This window comes from Leptosomus discolor, chromosome Z (assembly GCF_034619465.1).
Source record: "Leptosomus discolor isolate bLepDis1 chromosome Z, bLepDis1.hap2, whole genome shotgun sequence".
In the NCBI taxonomy this organism is placed as follows: domain Eukaryota; kingdom Metazoa; phylum Chordata; class Aves; order Leptosomiformes; family Leptosomidae; genus Leptosomus; species Leptosomus discolor.
In genome coordinates, this window is record NC_141419.1 from 23,591,696 (window position 1) to 23,616,211 (window position 24,516).

Genomic DNA, 24,516 nt, shown 5'->3' on the forward strand with positions numbered 1-24,516 from the left:
ATGTGAACATTTCAATGGATTATTGCTTTTTATTAAAAACTAGTAAGTAATTTGCAACTTCATTGATTTTCATGTCATTCCACAAAAATTGGCACTCTACACGACTGCCCTGGTATTCACCTCTCTGGCGTTCTTCTAACAATATTTCTTGTTAAGCTTGACCAGAAAGTAGAGGTCACAAAAACCACAGTTCCTCCATGTTCTGCGAAAACTAATAGCCAGGAAAACTGTAAGTAAAACTGTAAGTGCCTCCACAAGGAAGAACACTTGTAACAAATTCCCTATTCATTCCAACAGACAGTAAGCAGATGCAATCACCACACACACATTGTTTGGCCAACTGGCACACAGCAGGCTATGAATCAGCCACCTGCCCAGCTGCTTGCAGCTGCTCCTTGTCTGACCTAACAAGAAGATTTTACCACAGGAAGGACAAAGGACAGTGTTAGAAAGACAGATAATGTACAGTACACACTGGGGAAAAAAATAAAAGGTAAGAAATAAAAGTGGTTACAAAAGAAAGAAACAGACTTCCAATCAGTGTAATTTCTTTCCCATTGACTTAGAACAAACAAAGCTCAGTGAACTTCTACTGTGAACTTAAGCTCAAAAACTGTTTTTTGTAGTGAGAAACAAATTTAGCACTTTTCTTTGAACAGGACAGGAGTTGATCTCAGGACAGAAAAAATCCCTGACATATCTAAAAAGCACAATTCTTTCTCTTCAAGCAATACTATTTATATTCGTTCTTGTCTAGTTATTTTTGCCTTTGAGATCAAAACATTCTGACCAGGTACATTAGTTAAACTCTGCCTCACTCAGGGTGCCATTCCCCTTCCCAGAGCATTAATGACTGAGGCTGAATAATGAATTCTCTTGTTGCTCAACCCATTTATCAACAAACAATCCCCATAGTTAGCAGAAGAGGAAGGCAAACAATTAAATGTTGGCAGAAAATGCCATTTTATGACTGTTTCTTCTCTGAGTTCAAGCAAACATATTTCACTTTGGTAACTCATAAATAGCAAAATAAATTAGAAGACTGTAGGGTATCTCTACTGAAATTGACACCTGATATAGGAACTTCCATTAGCAAACAGTGTCTTAGTGCATGTACAGGTTTGCGGGTCTCTATCCTAGAGAACTGAGTATACCCTAAGAAAAAAAAAAAAAGACATTGAAGCTGTCTGTGCCCCAGTGATTGAATCTTGCCTGATTCAATGGCAGCGCTAAGTCAGAAAACTGGCCATAAAGATTAAAGCTATCACTTTCTTTTAAAAACAATTCAAGATGGTTTGACTACTCATCTACTCCAGAAGAATGGACAATATCCCGGACAAGTTCAGTCAACTTGTTACTATTGCATACAGGAGGAGGGTCCCAAACTGCTCAGATCTACTGCACTTAAGCTCCTCCTGCTTACCATAAGCTTCAGAAGTAAAAAGCAATGAGATAGCTCACTAGATTCAGATTACAGTTAAGCATGCTAGGCAATAATTTCCAGTCTAGCTTTGTCTTGGTGGGACAACATACGCTGGGTTTGCCTTGAGCTTTTATACCAGGCACTGAGAGCTGATACGATTGCTCCTACCAAAAGTCCACTACAGAATCAGGAGTGTGATGCTATTAGCCTGAAGGGGACAACTATTGTTGCATAAAATCATCAGATTTAGAATGTTAGAACTGTGAGTGTTTTAAAATCTGTAAGCATAGAAACTTCACCAGGTGATTGCGGTTTAGAAACTAGAGAATCTTGAAACCTGTTATGCAGCAGTGACGCTGTTTGAAAACCACTTACCCCTCTTATTCTGATTTGAATATCAAGAATTCTAATTAATATCCATTAGTAGGGATAACTAGTGATAATTTTAGGTAGATCAGTCTCAAATAGAATAAATTATTAAATATAAAATAAAATCTGTATTGCTTATGCTGCTAGCATGCCTCTGTAAAATTCCAGACCTAAGGTATCCATTAACCAATAATTTGTTAGTGGTTAGAAACAAGGACAGTATGTTGTAGTCCAAGATGTCTGCCAGACAGGATTTATGATGATACCCATTGTGTGTAATCTTTGAATCATGACCAGAGTAGGTACGAGCCAAAAGCCTGCCAGCCAAGGACATGTTCCCTGACCAAACATGGTCAATTCGAGGAGTGGTCAAGACCTCCGACTCACGGATCACCTACCCAAATTACACCACCTACTCAAAAGGGAACAATAGAAGACTACGACTGCAGCTGCACACTAATTTGCATCAGAAGCGAGAAAAGAAGAATCAATCATCGAGAGGATGAAATTAAATATGTATTGTATAAACTAAATACGTATGAATTTAATGTATAAATATCTGTTGATTGTAATGTGCCGGTGGACACCTTTGGGAAGAATCCCATGTCCCCCATGCACATTGTTATTAAAGGACGTCTCTAACTTTGTGTAGATAAGTTTTTCTTATCCACTGCAGATTTGCAACACTACCAGTCCAGTTTAAATCATATTGAAACTGAGAACATGTGGTGGTTTGGTGTCTGGCAGGGTTTTGGTGTGGTTTTGGTAGTGGGGGAGGGGGCTGCAGAGGTGGCCCCTATAAGAGGCTTCAAGAAGCTCCCCCGGCTCCAATTTTGGACCCACCTCTGGGCAAGGTCAGGCCAAAGGTGCCGCTGCGAATAACTATTTAGGAGTGAAAGAAGCCGTTGACTGCTGTCTCTTTGGTCTATTGGTGCTGGTGAGTGAAGGGGGATGGGAGAGAGACAGCCCTGCGGACACCCGGGTCGGTGAGGAAGGAGAGGGGGAGCTGTGCCGGAGCAGAGGCTCCCCTGCGGCCCGCGGTGGGGTGGCGGCTGAGCCCCTGCAGCCCCTGGAGCCCAGCGGTGGCCCAGAGGTCGCCCTGCAGCCCGCGGAGGGCTCCGGGCCGGAGGAGCAGGGGCCGGGCCCGGAGCAGCCGTGGCTCCGAGGCAGCCCGCGCTGGAGCCGCCCGTCGGTGGGAGGGCGGCAGCCCCGGGAGGGACCCGCCCCGGGGGGTTCTGGGGAGCTGCGGCCCCGCGGGAAGGACTCGCGTTGGGGCAGTGGGCGGAGGGCTGTCTGCCGGGAGAGGGACCCCGCGGTGGGGCAGGGGAGGGCTGCGAGGGCCCCTCTCCCTGAGGGGAAAGGAGCAGCGGGGACACCTCGTGCCGGACGGACTGTGACCCCCATTCCCTGCCCCCTGCGCTGCTGGGGGGGAAGAGGGAGCAGAGCTGAGACCGGGAAGGTGGGAGGCAGGGGGCGGGGAAGCTGTGTTGCATTTAAGACCTGGTTGTATCTCTTATTATCCTTGATGGTGGTGGTTGTTTTGTATCAAATGTGTGTTGTTATCCCCAAGTCGAGTCTGTCTTTTGCCCATGCCCATAACTGGTGAGTGAGCCCTCCCTGTCCTTTGTCTCTATCCTCAAGCCCTCTTGCTTGTATTTTCTCCTCCCCAGGGTAGGGGTGAGTGAGCAGCTGTGGGGTGCTTTTGTTGCCAGATGGGTAGGCTCAAACCACGACAGAAGAGTCTTGGTCTGGACAAAACTCAAGTTTCTAAAGTATTTTAGTAACTGCTGGATGGAAAACTATCAAGTGAACATGCACCAGAGGATAATACTGCTACTGTCCAATGCAATAATGGATGGTCTTTTTCCAAGATAGGATATACTTTAGGATGAGAGGTATGTGCTTATTCAAGTACTGCCACTCTCCCCAGATCACATTCACTTGTAAATGTCACTCTGCGCAGGCTTTTCTGCATGAAATTAAAGGTGAAAAATGTCACTATCACAGCTATTTTTCTGCCTCTCTTAGCCAGCCAAATTAACCTATGAAAACAGTAGGGCTGGCAAGAATATCCACTATTTTGAGAGGTTACACCTGGAACCTAAAGAAATTTTAATTGAGGTTGGATGGTTAGGATGAACAGTCAAATACCAAACCTGTCTGTCATTGGTATGCATTGTAACCAGCATGCTTGTCTGAGTTTTCAAGCTATTAAAAGCGGGTGGGTATAAAGGATTTCCTGATGCCAGTTTAGGAGAAGCCAGGATTCAACGCACACTTTCTGTTTATTTTTGTGGAAAACAGCTCTGAGGACTACATGACTTAATTTCTCGATCACAGAGCTTTACTGAACCATTTGCAAACCAAAATGTCTGCACAGGAACCTCTAGAAGTTATAAACTCAGTACTTCTCCCTGGATTGTCCTCCATCATCCTCTTTTAAAGCATTTACGTAAGACTTCAACAAACTCTTAAACTGTGCTTTTTGACTCCACAATTTTAATCAATCTGCCTTAACTTTTCTCTGCCCTCTCTAGGTAGAACCATCGAATGGTTTGGGCTGGAAGGGACCTTAAAGATCATCTACTGCCAACCCTGCTGCCATGGGCAGGGACAACTTCTACTAGACCAGGTTGCTCCCAGCCCCATCCAACCTGGCCTTGAACACCTCCAGGGAGGGGGCAGCCACAGCTTCTCTGGGCAACCTGTGCCAGTGTCTCACCACCCTCACCGTGAAGAACTACTTCCTTACATCTAATCTAAGAAGTTAGACAAAAAAATCTAAAAAACTAATGAAGTGCAAAAGATACAGACACAGCTGCAGCCAAAAGCAACATGAAGGAACTCTAAAGTTGGTTGTGTTTAGCTTTTAAAACTCTTGAAAGGTGTATGGGTACTTATACCTGCCTATGGTGCAGGTACCAAATAGCAGATTACACAAAGAAAATGTTCTTATGTCTATATGATTCATGTACTCCCAATGACAGAATATGGGGACAAAGACTTACAGAATTTATTTTAAATATCACCCCTTGATTTATGTAGATCTTCCTACCTGACTCACAGAATTCCAACATACTTCTGCTATTACTGGAGCAAACCTCTTGTGGCATGGGACAGTACTTGGAAATTTCCATTTCGTAGGTAATTTCTGCTTTGAGATCTGAAAAGGTATTTTAAAAGGTGCCACAAATGAACTGTTTATTCCTTTTTCCTATGAGAGTAATTTTTTTCTTTCAATCTTTTTATTGAATCTCTGTAACACTTTGTTAGAAAACTTTACAGTAACCTCAAATCCGTAGCTGATCAGAGCAGTGCCCAGTCTCATCCTTTAAAGGTGCCAGAAAAAAATACAATATAGTACAGTCACTATCTGAATTATTCAAAGTTCTTATGACTACAGGGATGTGATTTCTGGAACAAGTAGGAAGCCTAAATGTAGTTTACTAGGAGTTTGTGTATATAGATTCTCTTGCTACTAAAAAGGACTAAAACAGAGCAAAAAAGAATAATATGTTGACATTTATGTACAAAATCCTCAAACCTCTCCAGTGGAGGCTGGGTCATTCATCTTGGAACATGGCACATAGGTTGTGATGTACTAAATGTATCAAAGGAATGCACATGAAACTGCCGTACTCAAATATACACTTTTAAAAATTAAGTTTTGTTCCTATCTTCAATAAGTGATTGGATTACTCCAAACTGCTGCCCTATCAGAAACAGAATTCAGCACACACACTCCCAGTCAGAAACATGAATCTTGCTTCTTTGAGCTGCTTGCTGTCTACCAAAAAAGTGGTTTTCTTCACTTGTTTGCCAAAACCAATAGAAACTGTTTTTTTCAATCAAAATAAAAAAATCTCAGGCACTGTGATTTTTCTTTTAATTACATAAAATACTGTCATAGATATCAATCCAATAGCCAATAACTGTCATTAAAGTTGTACTTAACTGTAGTATAAAAGCATTTAGTAACTTTTCTTAAATTCCTTTAAAGAAATTAATACTGTCATTTAGAATATTACTGTTATCCATGGAAATATTTAACCTTTTTTTCCAGAAATCTGCTTTCATGTTTGCAATTACAATGTAATACAAGCAATTTTTACAGTATGACTCTGCTGCATATAATCCTTTTAAGGATGTCTCTGAAAGTAAATTTAATTACAGACAGAAAACTTAACACTAAATTATTATATTCATGGTAGACTGGATATCATGAATCACAGCTCACGTTATGTTTGTTTCCAAGATTACAACACAACTGTGGATTGAACCAAATAGCAAATAGTTTACTTCCCCTTGGCTACTTGAGGTGACATTTCTAATACTCAGAAATTTGGGTATATAGAGTTCATACTCTCATATGGAGAAATTCTCATTTGATATGCTGTGATGCAATTTGTAAGTGAACTGAATATAAAAGAGCCAGATTGTGTTAAATGTGTGCAAATGAAAGGAAAATCAGGTCAAGCATTTAAGAAAAACAACCCTCACCTTCTTTGATCACGTCTTTGCACATGTCTTCATCAGCCATAGTTTCTGGAGCTAAATTTAACAACTCTTTCAGTTCCAAGTACGATGGAACCTTAACAGATTCTGATCTGCCACTGCTGGGTTTGCAGAATTCTAACTCAACAGGCAATATAAAATACTGAAAAATATTAATCACAACAGACTGGTAAGTAAATTTCCTTTGATGTTACTGTACAGTCTAAGCTTTTTCAAAATCTTGAAATAGCTTAATTCTAAACCAATTTAAGAGCTTTTAAGAGGTCAAAAGAAGTCATATGACATTTACACAGCACACACAAAGCTTTGCTCCATACAGAGAAAAAAATAGTGCCACAGTATTTCAAACTGATTCAGTGGAGTATAAAGAGTGGATCAGAACTTATAGTTCCCAATCAAGCAAAATCTCATTTATTTCATTGAGAGTTTGTTTTTTAGAATTTTGAAAAATGGAGAAAAAAAATAGATTTGACTTCTTTTCTTAAAAGAAGCCCAGCTGGCCCCTCAAGTCCCAGAATATGTCTTGGAACTTTCCCTTTCCCATGCACATGTCATGGCTTCTTGTTCTGCTTCTTTTTAATTCTTAGTGTAACAGTACCTACATAAAATGGCCAACACATCAGGTCCCAGGAGAAATAGCTGGTCAGAGTGGAGATTTCCAACAACAGCATCCAAGAATTAAAAAACCCCAAATACTACTAGTGTTTTCTAATTTTGGATATACGAAGGCTATAAATACTTGGCAAGTATGAAAAGAATTCCTTAAAATGACTTGCAGATGATCAAACACGTATGCATAACATAAAGCAATCACTAATATAATATTTAGTAAGAAACAATAAGATGATACCTCTTCATCTTCTACAGGTATGGTACAGAAGTTCTCTTTAATCCCCTGCAATTCTTTTTTACTCTCTTCCATCTTAATTTCATTTTGGAAAGTTAAACATTCCCTTTAAAAGATCATAAAATAAAGCAAGTGACTTCATTGTATTACTTCATCTCTAAGACTGAAAGTCTTAGCAATAGCTTTGATAGCAATATATGTGCCAAAAGTTACTTCCTTCTAAATCCATGCTTTTCTAAGAAAGCAATTCCAAGGGACGCTGTACCAATCTGTGTAATTAACTGAAATTAATTTTTAAGAAATAGTACATTACATGCAGAGTAGAACCACTTAATATTGCGACCTGCCTTAAAAAAGTTTCTGCTATTTCTGAAAGTCATTGCAGAATTTGCATCATGTTCTCTTTGCTGGGTATTTACAGTACTCACACTTGCACATAATCTTATGTCCAAGACTCACCGCGTGATCAGGACTCATGTTTGAAAAACCCCACTTCTCCCTATTCTTTTACTATATAGGTACAGTTAAGTCAGGTAAAATCTGCTTCACCTTGCTTGTGAATCATGCAACCCTATCAAGTGCAAAGGAAGCTACACAGGTCATCCAGACATGGAGTAAACCAGCGCAAAGTTCAGACAGACTTTATGAATGTATGTATACAGATGAATACATTTACAAAATACTAGACACGTTCTGAATATAACTTCTACCTGTTTTAATGTACCAGTTTGTTCAGATTCCTCACATAAGACCTCATTCAATTAAATGCAACCTACCTAGCAATTTGAAAGTAAGCAAAAACATAACAATATTTAATATTTGAACATGAAGAAATACAATTCAGCAGGTTAAGATAAGCATGTATTTTCTGACAGCATGACTGAGAGGAAGGAAGGAACACAGAAGCATGTGTAAAATCCTGGCCCAATGAAATTTAGTGGCATTTTACTGATAGGGAATCAGTCAGTCTGAGGGAGGACCAGGTCCCTTAAAGATGGACTTTTTTTCAGTGTTCCAAAACTGAAATCCTGAGCACATTTCACACTTACAGAATGCAAGAATGACATAATTTCATTTATCCAGATTTCTTAAATAATGCATATAAATTTCATCCTACTCATTTTTTCATAAGTAAGAAGAAAAGCTGAAGTTTAACCTGTTGCAAATATAAATTAGTTAAATTTTTAACATACAACAGAACATGCTAAAATGTTAATGGCTTTACACATATAGTATTAGTTATGTTTAACATCGTACAACAATTTGTAGATACCTGAAAACGTTCTCTTCTGTTAAGTTCTGTCCTTCAGAATCTAAAAGGGGATCCTTCACATAAAAAAACTGTAGTCTGCTCAGAAGTATAGATGAAGTAGGCAGTTTTTTACGAAAATTTTCAAGATGATCAATAAAAAGAAGTTCTTCTTCCATACATAAATCTGAAGTAAAATGAGAAAAAAATACATTAACAAACAATATAAACATAATAAGAATTATCAGAATAAGCAGAATTGTTCAGCAACTGTTGGAATGCTACAAATGTCAGCAAAACAATAACTACTTTTTACTTTAAATATTTTAGGATTTTAAGCTTCAAATGCAACAAAGCCTAGACTTCCAATGGTTCATATGATAAGCTCTGTTTTTCTTTTGCTTTTTCTTTTGTTTTATATAATACCTGTTAAAAAGAAAACGTTACTTTGTTTTCATTCACTTGTTTGCATTGTAAAGTATGATAAAGGAACTTTTGAGGTAGATTTTGGCTGAGAAACTTAGCTCAGTGCATTTTTTAATACAGAAATGAGGCAGTCTCTCCATATACATCTAAATCTAAACGCAGATTCTCTTAATTCTGAAGCAACAAAAAATTCATTTACAAAATGAGCAGACAAAAGATATAGGTTACAAATTATGAATCCTAAAAAAAGATAATGTTATGGACCTTAATTTCTTTTGAGTTTAGACTACTACTATCCATGAGACAGAACTGATGCGGTAATCACAACTGTATTTAATGCAATCCTTTATATTTGCAATATAATGCACAAATATACATATACACACATATTATACATCTACAATACATATAGAAGGAAAAATGGAAGTCTTCTCATTCCCACATCCCTCTTGCACTGAATGCCTCCCCATCTTGACTAACCCTCCTTTCCTTCCTAGTGGCTGGAAATGATAGAGACTGATTACGTTCTGCCCAAACTGTTTTATGCTGCTAACACAAACACATCCCCATAAAGAAATCCACCAATTAAAAAATAAATGCCTTGTTATAAAATGTCTCTGTTTAATGAGATGAACGGTTCGCGAGAGGCTACTGGAGCTTCTAGCTGCCTACAAAGCTTAAAGTAACTTCAATAGAAAAATAGGTATCTTTTCTGATACAATTTACAAAATCCCCAATCTATTCTTCTTTGTTTTCTTCAGGCAACCAGACAAACAAAATAGGAAGCACCTCAATATTCAGGTAAATAGTGGTTGCAAAATTAGGTGCTAAAATCAATCAGAAAATAAAGACGGCTTCAACTTCCATACTGTCTTCAAATAATACCTCATTTGATTTTTGTTAATTCAAATAAAGCAGGGTAAGTCATAATATCCTAACACCAGATTTATCCGGTCAAATGAGGCACAACTTTGCCCTTGATTTGCATTTATGAACCTAATTTAGCAGATTTTTTAAAATTATATTAATTTGTATTGTATATTTTTATTATAAGAGGCTCTAGTACTTCAAGTGTATGAAAAAACCAGGTTTTTTTCAATGAATCTCTTTATTCTAATGTGATTCAAGTATTTAAATTAGTGCATTTCTTTGTTAATTTCAACAGATTTTAACCTTTTAACTCCTACCTCAGGGAAGCATGCCTATGCAAGAAAGCACTTACACATCTAATGAAGTGCCGTCCTGAGATGGAACAGATGCAACCACACACCTAACTGCTTTCCTAATAAAGAATTTTACAACTGGAGCAATAAGTAAAGTTTGAAATTCACAAATGCCAATGTTTGAAATCCATGCAAAACTGAACTGAGTTGCCATTTTGTGATTTTAGGAAGTGAAGTTCCACATTTTTTAATATGCTTATTTTTCAGAATTGTAACTTGAATGCAGTATCATCACTTTCTTTGATTCAGTAATTTCTGATCATTAAAGCACTTAAGAAAAGAACTTTAATAGGCTTAAGCATGTGCTAAAGTACTTTGTCAATCAGGGAGCACATATTCAGGTCATGTTTGAATGGGGGTTTCACTGCCAGTGTCATCATGTGCTAGTGTAAAGTTAGTGCTTTTCAGCTTAATGGTACAAAGATGGTTGCCATTCCACTGCCAACAGATAGCCTATGCAAAACAGAAAGGCAATTAACAGCATGTTAAATATTGAAAACTTGTTTGTAATCTAATATAAATCTACTGTAATTGCAATGAAGACTGGAACTCTACAGCTACTGACTGAACTGATAGGGGGCCATATAGAAAATATACTTTCTAATCGAAGATATATCGAAAATATTAATAGAGAGCTACATAGAAAATGCTAAAACTATTAAAACCTGCTTTCCCAGAACTAACATGCAGGCAAGTAGGCAATTAATTACTAACACCTGCAAACGACCTGAGAAGGAGGCCCAGAATGCTGGAGAAAGAAGCTGTTAAGGGGAAACAGAAGAGACAAAACCAAGGATGTAATTCATGGTTCAAAGGTGTCAAAGGCGGGAGGAGATAAGGGCTAACAGGGCTAGCTAACATCCATCTTCAAACAATAACAAAAGGGAGGTAGCCAGATGTGCACTTAAGGACAGACAAGGCCGAAACCGGTCTGGGACTGCAAGCTCAGCCAAATTAGAGATTTCAGGGGAAAGGTGAAAAGTACACAGCGAGGAAGACCTACGGCCTTCATCCCTGAAGACCCCTGTTCACGACCACCTGGAGGGACTGTGCAAGCGCACCAAGGAGGAGCCCAAGGCGGAGATTATGGAAATGAAGTGACCGGAAGGGACTGCCTTTTCGGGGGTAGATCATGAATATGTATAGGTGTCTCTGGAATATGTAGTGTTTTAATTGTATAAATACTGGACAAGCGGCCATGATGGACATGCACGTTTGTGGTGGAGCGATCCCCCGTGCATCTGCGCGCAATAAACATACCTACTTTATAACCTTTCAGGTTGTAAAGTTTTTTTCCGCATGTCAGAACCAGATTAAGTTTTTAGCTTTTCTATTCAATGTGCTTCATGTTTCACAGGTTTTCACTTTCTTAGCATTTTCCACTGCTACAGTCCAGTAATAATTTACTAGCTACATTTTAAATGTGTGCATAACCTATTGCAGTAAACTTCACAACCTTACTGGAAACTTTTTTGCTTTAAACAAGAACCTTTAAATACTACAGCTCTTAGTAAGTATTATATACATTATTTCTTATATTACACCTCATAAAGTGAAACAACTGAAGAAATTAAATTTGTTATTTGAAAGGAATAACAAGGTTACATTAACAGAAATAACCACATCACATTTTAAAACGCACAAAAACTCCTGCAGTAATAAAACAAGCTAGTTAGTATTCAAAGATAACCTTCCTCTCTTGGAAGAATACATTTTAAATGATCATTTCAAAGCCTATATCATGTTCTTTCTTACTGTTTTTCAATACAGGTTAGATAATTATGTGATATCACCCATAATATTCCACTTCTAATAATTTTTATCTATCAGTAAACTTCCATGTTTTTGCACTTTCTGTATGTATTTTCACACCTTTAGTGAAACCTAGTGAGTTTTGTGCTGTTAGCAGATTAGCTGGAATTAATTAGCATATTCTCAATGACACAAAATAGCTTGCAAATCTTTCAGAATGGCAGCTTTTAAAAATGTTAGAATCAATACCTCCCTCAAAAGTCAACAGAATTTTGCTAACATATCCTTCTTTCATGCAAACAGAAAATTAGAAAAAGGATTTGCAGTAACACATCAGTTACATTGGAAGATAATTATTATACAATAGACCAGTCAACCGAAATAGTGAATAATTTAATATTCTTAAATTAAAAAAAAATCCAGTCTCTTTAGCTCGCCTATTTATGTTTGTTTAAGCATGATAATAATCTGTAAGTTCAAAAATATAAAATGTTTTATGAAATTTATACTTTTTTTTTTTCTTTCAGACCACTGTCCATGGGAATTTAGCTCTCTTAATTGTTCCTAAGAAAGTAGTAGCTAAGACATTGGAAAGCATCTGAATTATTTTTATTCTTTTTGTAAGTAATACAGAGAGCTTTATTAATCTTTGAAACCTTCCACCACATGCCACATAACTTTGAAGAAACCCCAGCTAATTATTCAATGAGATGAATTAAGATTACTGTCTTTCAACTACTAACTGTAATACACTTGCATGGTCGATACTATGTTCTTAGTAAATGTTCTCTTGTACAATATTGTATCAAGAACCACCTGCCTCCTCTGTGTCACTGTATCGAAAAAAGACCCCAGACAGTTCAGAATAATAAATCATAGTACAGGTGAATCAAACACATTCTCAACATTTTGCTTTCTGTGACCAGAATTGATTGTATCTATTAGGGTGCTAATCATAAAATTTCAGAAAACACATAGGAACACTAACCAATTTGAACTATCTTCATTGCAGCAAAAAAGCAGAAGCTGCTTACCTTTTCCCTCCTTGACATGATAAAAGAACACAAGGATCTAATTTTATTGAGGTACAAAGGATTATTAGCATTTTGATCAATGCCTGGTAACATCTACTTATTGTGATACTTTTTGTTACCTTCTGCTATGTATTTGATCAGCCTGAAACTTCTTTTGGCTTGCATCTATCTGGAACTGTTAACACAAGACATGCTTCTCCAGCGAACAAATCTCTCTTAAACGGTTCTAACTTCTGCATTTGCAAAGGCTGTGATCACTCAAATGATCTCTTCAATGTCAACAGATCACACACGAAAATTTATGGAAGTTAACAAGCTGACTCCACAGAAAGTTAGGCAACAACAAATTAAACAACCTACCTTGCCATTGTTCTTTAAATTCAGTGGTATAGTCAATCTTCAAATACTTGTCTTGGGTGGATTCTTCCTTAAAAACATTCTTCATAAGTAAAAAAGGTCCTGCTATGTCAGTCTGAGAGCAGGGATTTGAACTTGGAATAACTGCCATTAATTCATTACTAACATGGAACTCCACAGAGGAGACAGGTTTCCTAAGGAGCAGAAAAAAAAAATCTGATACTTAAGCTGTTGTAAAAACACTGTCATAACTTCCCTGACTCCTCAGTGAGTCAAAAACACTCAAAAAGATACTCTAAGAACTTTGATAATCACTGTGTTCACTGAGTAAGATCAGAAATTACAGAGTTGTTATCACTTTTCACCAGATCCATGGTCAAATTACATGTTTATTTCTTCTCCAAAAAAATCCCTTTAAGTTTTAAGGGATTAAACATCAGCATTAAACAGAACAAAAGGATAATGGCTGGAAAAAGCATCAAACCTATTAGTTAAATGTGTTGCTGTGTTTCAAAACTCATGCAGAAATTGCAAGTAACTGCAATAGGGAAAAGACGGGATAAATGAAGAAACAAAACCATTTCATTTTCCTGTCACTTTTCATACTAATCTCAATACTACTATTATTTGCCAGGAAAAAATGCTGCTTGCCAAATAAATAGCAAAATCATTTGACTACAGAAGAAAAAAAAAAATCATAGTCCTCAGCTAATTATGCATCTGAACAAAATATTTGTAGTTTTAAATTAAAATATAGTCCTGTTAATGCTATGGTATCCACATAAATTGACTGGAACAATAAACTGACTCTGATGAGTGCTGACTTTTCTGAAGAACCCAAATTTTCTGCTCATCTATACTTCCTGAACTTAATATTCTAATTTCAGACAACTGATTTCTCAACTGCACATTCTATCGACTTATTCAGGTTTTTAATAATCCTTTGCATTATACAGTCTTGATATTTGCTAGCCATCTGGAGGTAAATCTCATAAATGGAACCAGTATATGAGTGCACCTCTGAATTTCAGTATAGGCATTCATGTTTAGGCAGCAATAGTGAGGAAATTCTACTACACATCTTAAAAAAAAAAAAAATCAAGTATTTTATGACATTTTTGCTTCACTCAAAGCAATGGTTTTCCCTACAGTTTTATAAATAGATCATGCCTATACGAGTTGCTGATTTGAGATTACATGGGCCAGCCTTTTCCAGAGTCAATCCCTTAGTAAGGCTGTTCTGGAAATCTGTAAATATTTTACATAACAAACTACTCTAAGTATGGAAACACATGTTCAAGTCACATAGCTATGCTTGCACAGTGTTTTGAACACAGAAGGCACTACTTTAGATTGTACGTATTTAGCTTCAATTAGATCTTTACAACATGAAGCAAAACTTTCAGCAGTATCTTTGAAATATGCACAGTTGAGTCCCATCATCAAAATAAGCATGGCAATTAAGTTCATGTACTAAAGCTAGTAAGGGGGTTTATCCAATTAAGTCATTTGGCAGTTTCTAAGAATTAGACTCACTTCCTTATCCCCTTTCCTGCCAGGGGTCCCCTCATCCCTGTCTAGGCAGTCTGTGTCTCCTCAGTGTTTTTCTCACTCAGTGTTTTTCCCTCACTTGTTTCTTGTCCTTTTTGTTTCTCAGCCTCTCCAAGGAGATAGTAGGCTCCCTGGCACTTTGAACCAGTTTTCCCTAATGTATCAGCCCACTTCACTGACCTCTTTGATCAGTCATTCACACTTACACTCCTCACTGGCTTCCATGAAAAGCTTAACAAAAAAATCACAAACCCAAAAAACCCAAGTTGACAAGCTTATGTCAAAATAGCATCACTCCTAACCTTGTTACTTAAATTTTTAGACACACAGAAAAAGCATAAAAAAATCTACACAAAGCACCTATTTGCTAGTAAAAACATGTGCCTACTGTTAAAAGATAACAAAGTAATCTTCTGAGCAGAGTCTTAGAACAGAATGTATTGAATCTTATGATAAGCAATCCAAAGATACTGAACTCAGTTATAAGCGTATTACATATCAGCACATCTGGGACATACTTTGATAGCTGTTATGCCAAACTGTAAGTCTAAAATATTTTCTAACTAGATACATATACTTTTTTTTTTTTTTTTTTTTTTTTTTTACAACCCCAGGACTACTGTTCTGTGAGCCATAGCCAGCAGTGAACACTGTACTCCAGAAAAAATGCCTACCATTGGTTTAAATGACAGCAGAACATTTTAGTACTTGTTTCTAACCAGTTTTGAAAAGATTATAACATCTTGCTTATTTTCTGTCATCTGCCATTTTGACTATCAGAAAGAAATTAGTGTTATCTATAAATTTACTTGTCACGCTATTCACTCCTTGTTCCTTACTAACAGTAAATCTACTGAAAAACATTTACTGTAGGCCAAGTTTTAAATAGCCAAAATAAACCACCTACCATACTTACTACCCATTCCTGTCTCTTTTTTGTGTGTGTTGCTTTGAAAATACATGGCAGTATATTATGTTCCCAAACAGGAACACTTACAATAACTTGTGATGAATTATGTGTATTAATACTGCTTAGTCCTACTCACAGGGAAGCCACTATGCTAAAATACCTGAGTTACTTCGATTCTCTTTACTTACTTTAAACCGAATGCAAAACACTTGAAGAACCTGAAGCACAAATACATCCTCTCCTCCTAAATTTAACTCCTTGCTCCTGATTTCCTAGTTACAGTCCAGTTATTTTTCCACTGGTACACAGACGAAGCCCACTTCATTTTAAAATACATTAAGTGAAATAATCTCAAATTTTCTGTAACTGGAGACTAATACATGCACTGATTTCCTCAGATGTTATGACTAGCTTAAGTGCTAAAACAGCAGGCAAAGTAAATGCTGTTTGGTCTAATGAACTTCTTCATTCTTGGCATTTAATATCCCTTGAGATGGCATCTAACTGACTCGAATTGCTCACTAAACCACACTGTGTCTTTGTAACAACTGCTCTGGGAATTTCTTTTGATATTAGTCTAGACAATGCCTTGTGTGATATCTTTGCATGGGTTTTGCAGCATCCTCGAAGATTTATCATACTCTCAAGGTGCAAAGATGATTATATTACATATAATAGTCTTATTTTTTTTCTGAAGATGAAGAATGTAATTTCAATTGTTATTCAGTGCATTTTTGGCATTAATCTAAACCTAGAATTCAAGATCATTGCAACACAGAATAATTTCAGATGCAATTAATTTTGTCATTATCTTTTTTTTCATAAAATCTCAAAATCTATACAGTTTTCTTTAAAAATGCAGTGGTGTACTGGTTACATTGATAGATGCTGGACTGAATTAAAGCCTGAAAATATAATCAAATGCTTCTAGTTCACAGGATCACAGAATCACAAAATGGTTGAGGTTGGAAGGGACTTCTGGAGGTTATCTAGTCCAACCCCAGTTAAGCTATTCAAACACAAGTCTCTACAACAACATTTCCAGGTTGGTTTTGGCAACAAGTGAGTACATTTTTTTTTACTTTGAGTTTTGCTATTTATATAGCACAATAAAATTTCTGCATCTGTGCAAAACTGTTCTTTTTCTTAATATTATTTAAATATTTTTAATTCTCCATTTTTTATGTTCAGCAGTTAAAATCAGCCCATCTTTCACATAATGTGCATTTTTTCTAACTCAAATGTTAGAGGAGAGTTAGGGCTTCAGGTCCAAACTTTTAAAAGTACTCAGACATTTCTTCACTTAGTACCACAAGCCTGAGGACAAGGTGCAAAGGAGGGCCAATACAGCTTAAAGTTAGCCATTTCAACATCTGCTAGTTATCTGAACTCCAGAGACATAAAACGACAGGAAGAGACTGCCCATTAGCCTATAGAGTGCACGTTCCATCAACCCAAGAAAGGAATGCATGCATCACAAGGAAACCTCCTCGAGCTTTCCACAAAGCCTTATAAAATATTTACCTCACTATTGATATGTCTCCAGAAGCTAAAGGCTAATACTATGGATCCAAAGGACCAAACCTGAGAACACTTTCCAGTTATTTGTTGCTTTTCTTTTCTTTTTCAAAAAAGAAAAGGGGAAGTTTTATTAAAAATCCCTATCAAAATAATGTTGAAAGTTACAAAGGAAGGCACTGAAACATTAGAAAACTTTTAACTGGACTTTGACCCTGTTTAAAAACTGACACTATGTTATGCCCTGCTGGGTACTGTGGTAAAGCTGTGACCATAAACAATTTTTTTTCACAAATCTTCCAGTTGACTAAGTAACAAAAATTGTTCAACGCTATTATCTTCACTACCAGGCATATGGCTCTAGGCCGTTTAACAAAACCCAAGTGGAATACAAATATACAAGCACACTATCACGGATAGTTCTAACAGTATTGTGAGAAAAATGGAAAATTAACTCATTAATATTCACAAGATTCCTATTAAAATACTAATATTATAATTATAATACTAATAATATATTCTCTAGAACAAACCCAAGATACTCATGCTGGGTGCCAATCTGAGACATCAAACTTCTAGCCTTTCAAAGTATTTGGCATTTTTCCATGTTTAAACACTAGTACTTGCCAATCAATCTGTTATGAGTACTCATCTTCTTCAGAGATCATCTGCCAGCAAACAAGAGGAGCATATTCAGTGGATAACTGCAGTTTTTGGTTCAAATTAGTTGCCCAAAGTCACAGACGAGTTTTGACAAAGCCAAAACCAGAATCACTTCCCCAGGCAATATTCGACTTCCTTAACCAAACTCCAGGAATTACGCAATACTAGGAAAATACAATCTCTTCAGAGTCTATTATGATTATTAACTAATGATCAAAGTATTACACAGAACACCAAGAGAGTTAACTGTCCTTTTAAACTAAGGGTAAAGACTTTTTATTCCAGAAATCCTCTCACTATGTACTTTTTATTCTGGTTTTCTTCTCATGCAGTAACTATGTTTTTGAAAAGCTATGCACTCTTCATGCAGCACCACTTCTACAGGAAAAACACCTCTCCGTTGCTACAATAGGGGCTGAATTTCACAGACAGCCCCATCACTCTGTGCACAGCTTTGATCTATTCAATGAGCATGATCATTTCTGTACCATGAATGAGTAGAGGGTTATGCTGAAAAAAATAGTATGTAGCAATGCAATTAAAGACCATATCATAGCAAAATCACAGAAGAGTGCCACTGTAATGTACTGGCAAGCCTGGTGCTGGCATTTTCTGTACGTGGTTAATTAATTCTTCAACCACAAGTTTTCTTCACAACCATGTTTTTATGCAGATTTGAAGATAACGTAGATGTTAGACTGGCCTGTAAAAGCACAAATGTAATGTCTCTATTTCTTTCTCACTGACGATTGTTTGAGAGCAGAAATTCACACCATTTTACTGGTTTCACAGAACCATAATCTGCTGTAAAGGTTGTGTTGCAAACCTGTTTTTTAAAAACGAACTCTATTTCAGAGTTCATTTGATACATTTTGGCTTTATATATAATTTTAAAATAATACATCTCTCTTCAATTGCTATAATGCAAATTTTACTTTTTATAGCTGCCTTTTACACCTTTTCAAAGGTTTATAAATATCCTATCTTTGAATACCTTCATCTACAGTTACAAGAGGTAACTGTCTTAGAGAGAGAGGAGGAAAATATGTTCTCATGGTTTAATTTCATGCTCATGCATGGATTTCAGAGACTTTCTCCAACATCATAAATAGATTACAAAACCATTACAAAGCTGAGATAAAGAAGCAGAGAACTCCATAAAAACACAATACTACTTTTAGCAAAAAAGCCATCTTTAAGCTATGTGCTACAGTGTACACCTCCAGCACACTGTACACTTGCCACTGTCAGAAAACATTTCCATATTCTGTTATCATCATTAGCTTATGATTCACAAAGTACCTAAATGATATCAAAGAAATCACATATGTTTTTAACTTAAGGTTACTGACTTTTCCAGGAAATCCTCCACACATAAACTTTTCTTCCATTGATCCAGTACAGACATAGCAATCATGTTCTGGGTTGAAGTAACTGAGACAAAAAGAGATAAAAAGAATCACATAGAAAATACTAAAATTAATTTTTATTTTCATGTATTGATTGAGTCATTGCAGGGGCTAACCAAACCTTACACAGGATGTACAGAAGAAACAACGCTCTTAGTTCCCATTAGCAAAAGGAAATGCAAATACACCAGAAAGATGCAAATACTTTTATATATATGTTTCCCCCTCAATGCTTGAAAACCCCCCATTTTTTTCCATATGTCAAAACCTTAGCATCATCTTTCAAACCTATCCCAACTAATCAAATTTATTATTTTACTTATCTCTGACCATTGTTTTTCTTCCATAACCACATGTCCAGAGAGAAAGTTTTCCAGAGATCTCTACAAACTAATCAAATATCACCCTCATTTATGGTGCCATACACAAATAAATATTCATTAGCCATTTGTTTCTACTTAGGCAAGGAACATGTGATACCTTCAAGAGCTATATGAACTGACGTAGTGCTACTTCTGGAAATGATTTCCATTTTTTTTACCAGACTTATCACATTGTGCACAAACACGAGGTGTTGCTTTAATCCACAGTAAATTTAAACTAAAACTTAAGGACTATACAACCTACTTCTAGTCCATGGCTTTCTATACTTATCATCAGCAAAGAGTCCAGTGAGATGATACTTTTCATCTTGATGTAAACAGGGAGGAAAGCACAGTGATAATCTCCAAATGGAATACTTCTGCCTCGCCATGCTCTGCACAAAAAATAAGGGATGTGATAAAATTATGAGACAGTTTCATTCTTTTCCTTTTTATACACTACCACTTCAAACAGTCCCACCACTTTAAACTATTTTCTACTAGAACCTGATATTTTATATTTAAACTTTTTTTTTTTGTAAAACTGACACAGTCCAAACTAAGAGAAGATATTAACATTTACCTGACTTGACAGTTAACTTCTAATGTACACTTCTGTGTATGCAAAATTGCATATAGGCTTAGCTACATTTACCTAAACTCTGCGTGTGCAACTACAAGTGCATAACATTTGCATACATCTCCTGAGCTGACACGTGTATAAGCTGATCAGAAACAATTTAAAATTATTCCTACTATTGCTGTTTTTAGTGCTCATAATATTCTAAAGCCTCTCAGCATTCATGTGCCATTATGAGCTAAAAAAAGCCCTTTATAAATCCTTTTGTCTTCAACGAAAACAACACTGGAGCATGGTAGTAATCAACTGAATTCTAGAATTAAATAGTCAATGTGGCAACTTCAGTAGCTCTTCACACAGACCACCTTCAATAAACTATCTAACAGTTCTTTTGCCACAAAAGCCCACGTGTGGTACCATATAAACAACACAGAACCACAGAATAAACAGTGAGTTTAGGAAGCACAGAAAAATGATTCTTACACAGGGGTTTGGATTTAACAAGTTTATAGCTTAGAAGGATGTTCTCAAAAATTCTGGGGTGCAAAAGGCATATTGGAAAAGGCAACTAGCTACAGAAATGTGGGAGAGCATCATGAGACTAGAAACTTCTCTATAGTTCTAAGTCCATTGCATAACTTCATTTCTGTTGCTTCAGGTCCTGGAAATGTCCACCCATTTCAGCATATGCTGTCAAGCTAGTTATAGCCTGCACCGCTAGACATCTCAGGTGACAAACGAGAAATAGGTCACTGACTTGGATTGCTACCAGAACAACCGTGCTGTTGATGTGCTCTTCAAACCTTCCTGTATAGGCAGAAAGAAAATGGGGGGGAAAAAAAAAGAACAAAGAAAAGAAAAAAAAGAAGACATGGGAAACAATGTGAATAAACACTGTAATTTCTGTGAAAGGTCACCATTACAGATCCTTTCTCCATTTCAGTTTAATCCTTTGTAGGACAGTTACAATTCTGTAAATGCCAGTTAAACCAAAAAAGGCAAAAACTACTGCCATCATAGCATCTTTTCTTTAAAAGGCTCGATAAACACCATTACCAATCCAATGCATTTCCTCTTGCCTAAGTCAAAGCATGACATTTCCCCAGTGATCTTCTCCTTTACAAATTCTGAACAAAGAAGGCCAAAACTACAGGCAACTGGACCTAGGTCTTCTACATGTTACTGGCCATACATCAGTTACCGCTAAAACAACTGCATTTACCATAAAATAAAGTACAGCTAGTAAACTCCTGGAAGAGATCACAGGAACAGAAAGAGCTGATGACAACCTTTCTCTTCATTAAAACAAGTTGTAAAGATCATGACATAACAGCTCTCAAAAGTACTCTTAGGTTACAGAAGAATGACCTGCTGGAGTTTAAGTAGAAACTACTGAACAAGTGAATACAAGCAATAATATGACAGAGATTAGAAAGGCATTTTAAACACCAGGCTGTAGTTTTACTGAGGCTAACTTTAGCTTAATAGCTAAAATTGCTTTCAGTCATTGATGTCTGTAAAGTGCAAAAAACACATCCTAGGGCTATTGTCACAGATAATGGCCTTAAAACAGGAAAACTGTGCATTTTACAAAACCTTTTAAATGAACTTGCTCTGAATGTACAGGTTAGGCTGAACTAGTTCACTTTATAAAGTCTGCTAATACACGGCCTTTCTTGCCTTTCTCAAATACATAAAAGTGTTTTTCAAGGCCATTATTAATGGCTATTGTATTTAATCAATGCATATTTACCCCTTTTCTCAAGGAAATGTAAAGGTCTCTGCAAATTTTTCTTCTAACCAAAAGCTTTGTGCATTTTTATAGCTCCATGCAGCTTGCATATATTGCTAGTCTACAAAATAAGTGAATGTTGAACTTCTAAGACGACTTCATAATCATACCTACAACACTCAACAGCATGAGGAATCTAAGCCTTGTGTCTTTAATGGCTGAAAAGGCTCTTTTCTTCAAAAATACATTTATACTGGGCAGCTAGAAAAACTATCTGGGGTTGATAAAAATGCGTAACAAGTACATTAAGAGTAGGATTCCACATCCAGTTCAGCCAGAGGCATGTAGGAATCAGAGTCTGATAGGCTCATTGAATTCCAGCATTTCCTAAGAACTGGAAGCATTAGGCAAGTGCACTTGATATATCAGGTGCGTCAAAAGTCAATTTAACTACCAGGTACTTTCTAGCAGGAGCATAGAACTTAGGCACAAGAATGCAGTGTTAGCACAGCATATCCCTTGCACAGTCAGGTCTGTAACACCTTTAAATGCGTGATCACATCCATTAACCCCTTCCGGTAGTCTTACAGAGCAACATTCACACACTGCTCCAGAGCAGCCATTCAGCAGGTCACCAAACATTTCTCTTCTACCACTTTCCATTTGTCCTGCTGTCAGCACTGCCCTACTCCTCAAAATTCAGGCGAGAAAAGCCATGAATCATAATTCTTCTCTTTTGCATGATAACCCACATCATATTTTGTTAACACACCTATTTTTTATTCATAGACCACACAGAAACATCTGAAGATCAAACAGAATGGAACTACTGTCAGAAGGTTTTCACACAATTATTGAATGACAGATTGCATACTGTTGGAGTCAGAATAGAAAAATAAGTTCTGGTTGCTACAATCTAAGAAAACGCTAGCCACGTACACAGGCACTACATGGAACAATTCTTGCACTCTAAGGAAAGGGATGAGGGCAATGGGTTTCATAACGAGGATCTTGGTTTACCTGTGAATACTACTGCTGGACCACTTCCCAGGCTGTTTGTCTCCAGCTATGTGCCAGGAGTGCTCGTCTATGTATTTGCACTCTCCCTGAACTCTTGAAGGCATCATGTCTCACTACCTCATTCTTCTGCTCACACACTAGAAATGTCCCCTTTTGGCAAAGCACCACTCTGCCAGAGAAGTTTTCATTTGGCTCACAGGCTTTCTTTGAAAATGTAAATAAGTAAAAACTCAATTAAGTAAGACACTGTGCTTCAGTGATAAGCAGTTGGTAACATCACACAGATGTAGACAGGAAGGAAAGCAAGACTTCATAAGGGTTCTATGTCTAACTGATCAACATCTATAAAGTCAAAATATTCATTGTAGGTAAGAAAACATCCGCTTTCCATGAATTTAATCTAAAACATTATAAAAACTCTTCCCTACCATCAGTAGGGAACACAGTGTTGCACACCAGTATCCTGCCATATATTAAAGTAGCTAGAGAATTGGATTAGTTCTCCAAAAAGGTAATTGAATTTCATGCATTAGAAGGCACAGTGCACTCTCCAAAGAAAGCTCTAGGCAGGAAACTGGCTATAAAGCACAATTGTAAGTGCAACAGACACACACACACAAATTTATGCTCTTCAGTTTTGGCAATATTTAATTTTTTATTAAAAAACCTGTAATGATTTCACTATGTTATTCCAGCAAGCGCTGTACCAACTTCCCTGAAACAGAATTCTTGAGAAAGTAGCTCTCTGTATCTTTTTTAATGTGCACTCAATCTTTTCTTCAGTTACTGCCATATTTCTTTCAGAATATTAAGAGAAATAATAAAACTATACCTCATACAAATAGTCTGTTGAGTGATACTTCAAAGCTGCAAACATCTTGGTTTGTGATGCTTTCAACATTTCATTTGTCTAGAAGATACACAGAATACGGATCAGTTAAAAACTTCCTATATCATGCAAAAATGTTGAAGAGAAGGTTGAAATTAACTTTCAACAAGAACAACTTCCTCATTTCTGCTAGCCCGTGCACCTTGGACTGAATTTCCTATGGAAGGATACCCAAAGCATTCAGTATTCTTCCTTTGGAAGGATGTAACAAAGTAACTGCAGACCATGGACACTTGATTCTTATCCAGAGGCACTGGGCTTTGGGGTTTTTTTTAGCTATGCCTCTTGCAGTTTGTTTCATAGAAAACCTTTCAAACCATTAAATGAATGTAAGCAATACATATTACCTCCCCTAAGCAATAATTTTGAGAAATGAACTGATTCAATTAATTTTTATGGATTCTAAATAAGCATTTAAAAATAGTGGTTCAGCTATCTAAACTATTAACTTTTCACTGCCTCATGTATTTATGAGGGGACTTTTTTTCTCTCTCCTTCAGATTTACAAAGGAAAAGGTGATTGTATAGGCCAGTTGAGAGCAAGAGGTCCTGCTGGAACACCTGGTCTCTAAATCATTTGATGCTTCTGATGGGAACCAGCAGTGACGTGAAAACTATACAAGGACAGAGGTAAGGTGTGAGCGCAAAACAGGATATATGGTTGACCAGGTATGCATAAGGTAAGAG

The 24,516-nt window shown here is 36.9% G+C and overlaps 1 protein-coding gene across 1 annotated transcript in view; it reads right to left on the reverse strand.

Annotated features, from left to right (window-relative positions):
- The window catches only part of SHOC1 (shortage in chiasmata 1), a 57,410-nt gene extending 33,569 nt beyond the window's left edge, over positions 1–23,841 (reverse strand). Inside the window, 8 exon segments of the mRNA XM_086480472.1 lie at positions 4,848–4,955; positions 6,293–6,449; positions 7,158–7,260; positions 8,428–8,590; positions 13,199–13,389; positions 19,190–19,271; positions 19,874–20,003; positions 23,773–23,841. Of these exon segments, the coding sequence (XP_086336598.1) occupies positions 4,848–4,955; positions 6,293–6,449; positions 7,158–7,260; positions 8,428–8,590; positions 13,199–13,389; positions 19,190–19,271; positions 19,874–20,003; positions 23,773–23,841 (1,003 nt within the window).
- Positions 23,842–24,516: the final 675 nt, after the last annotated feature.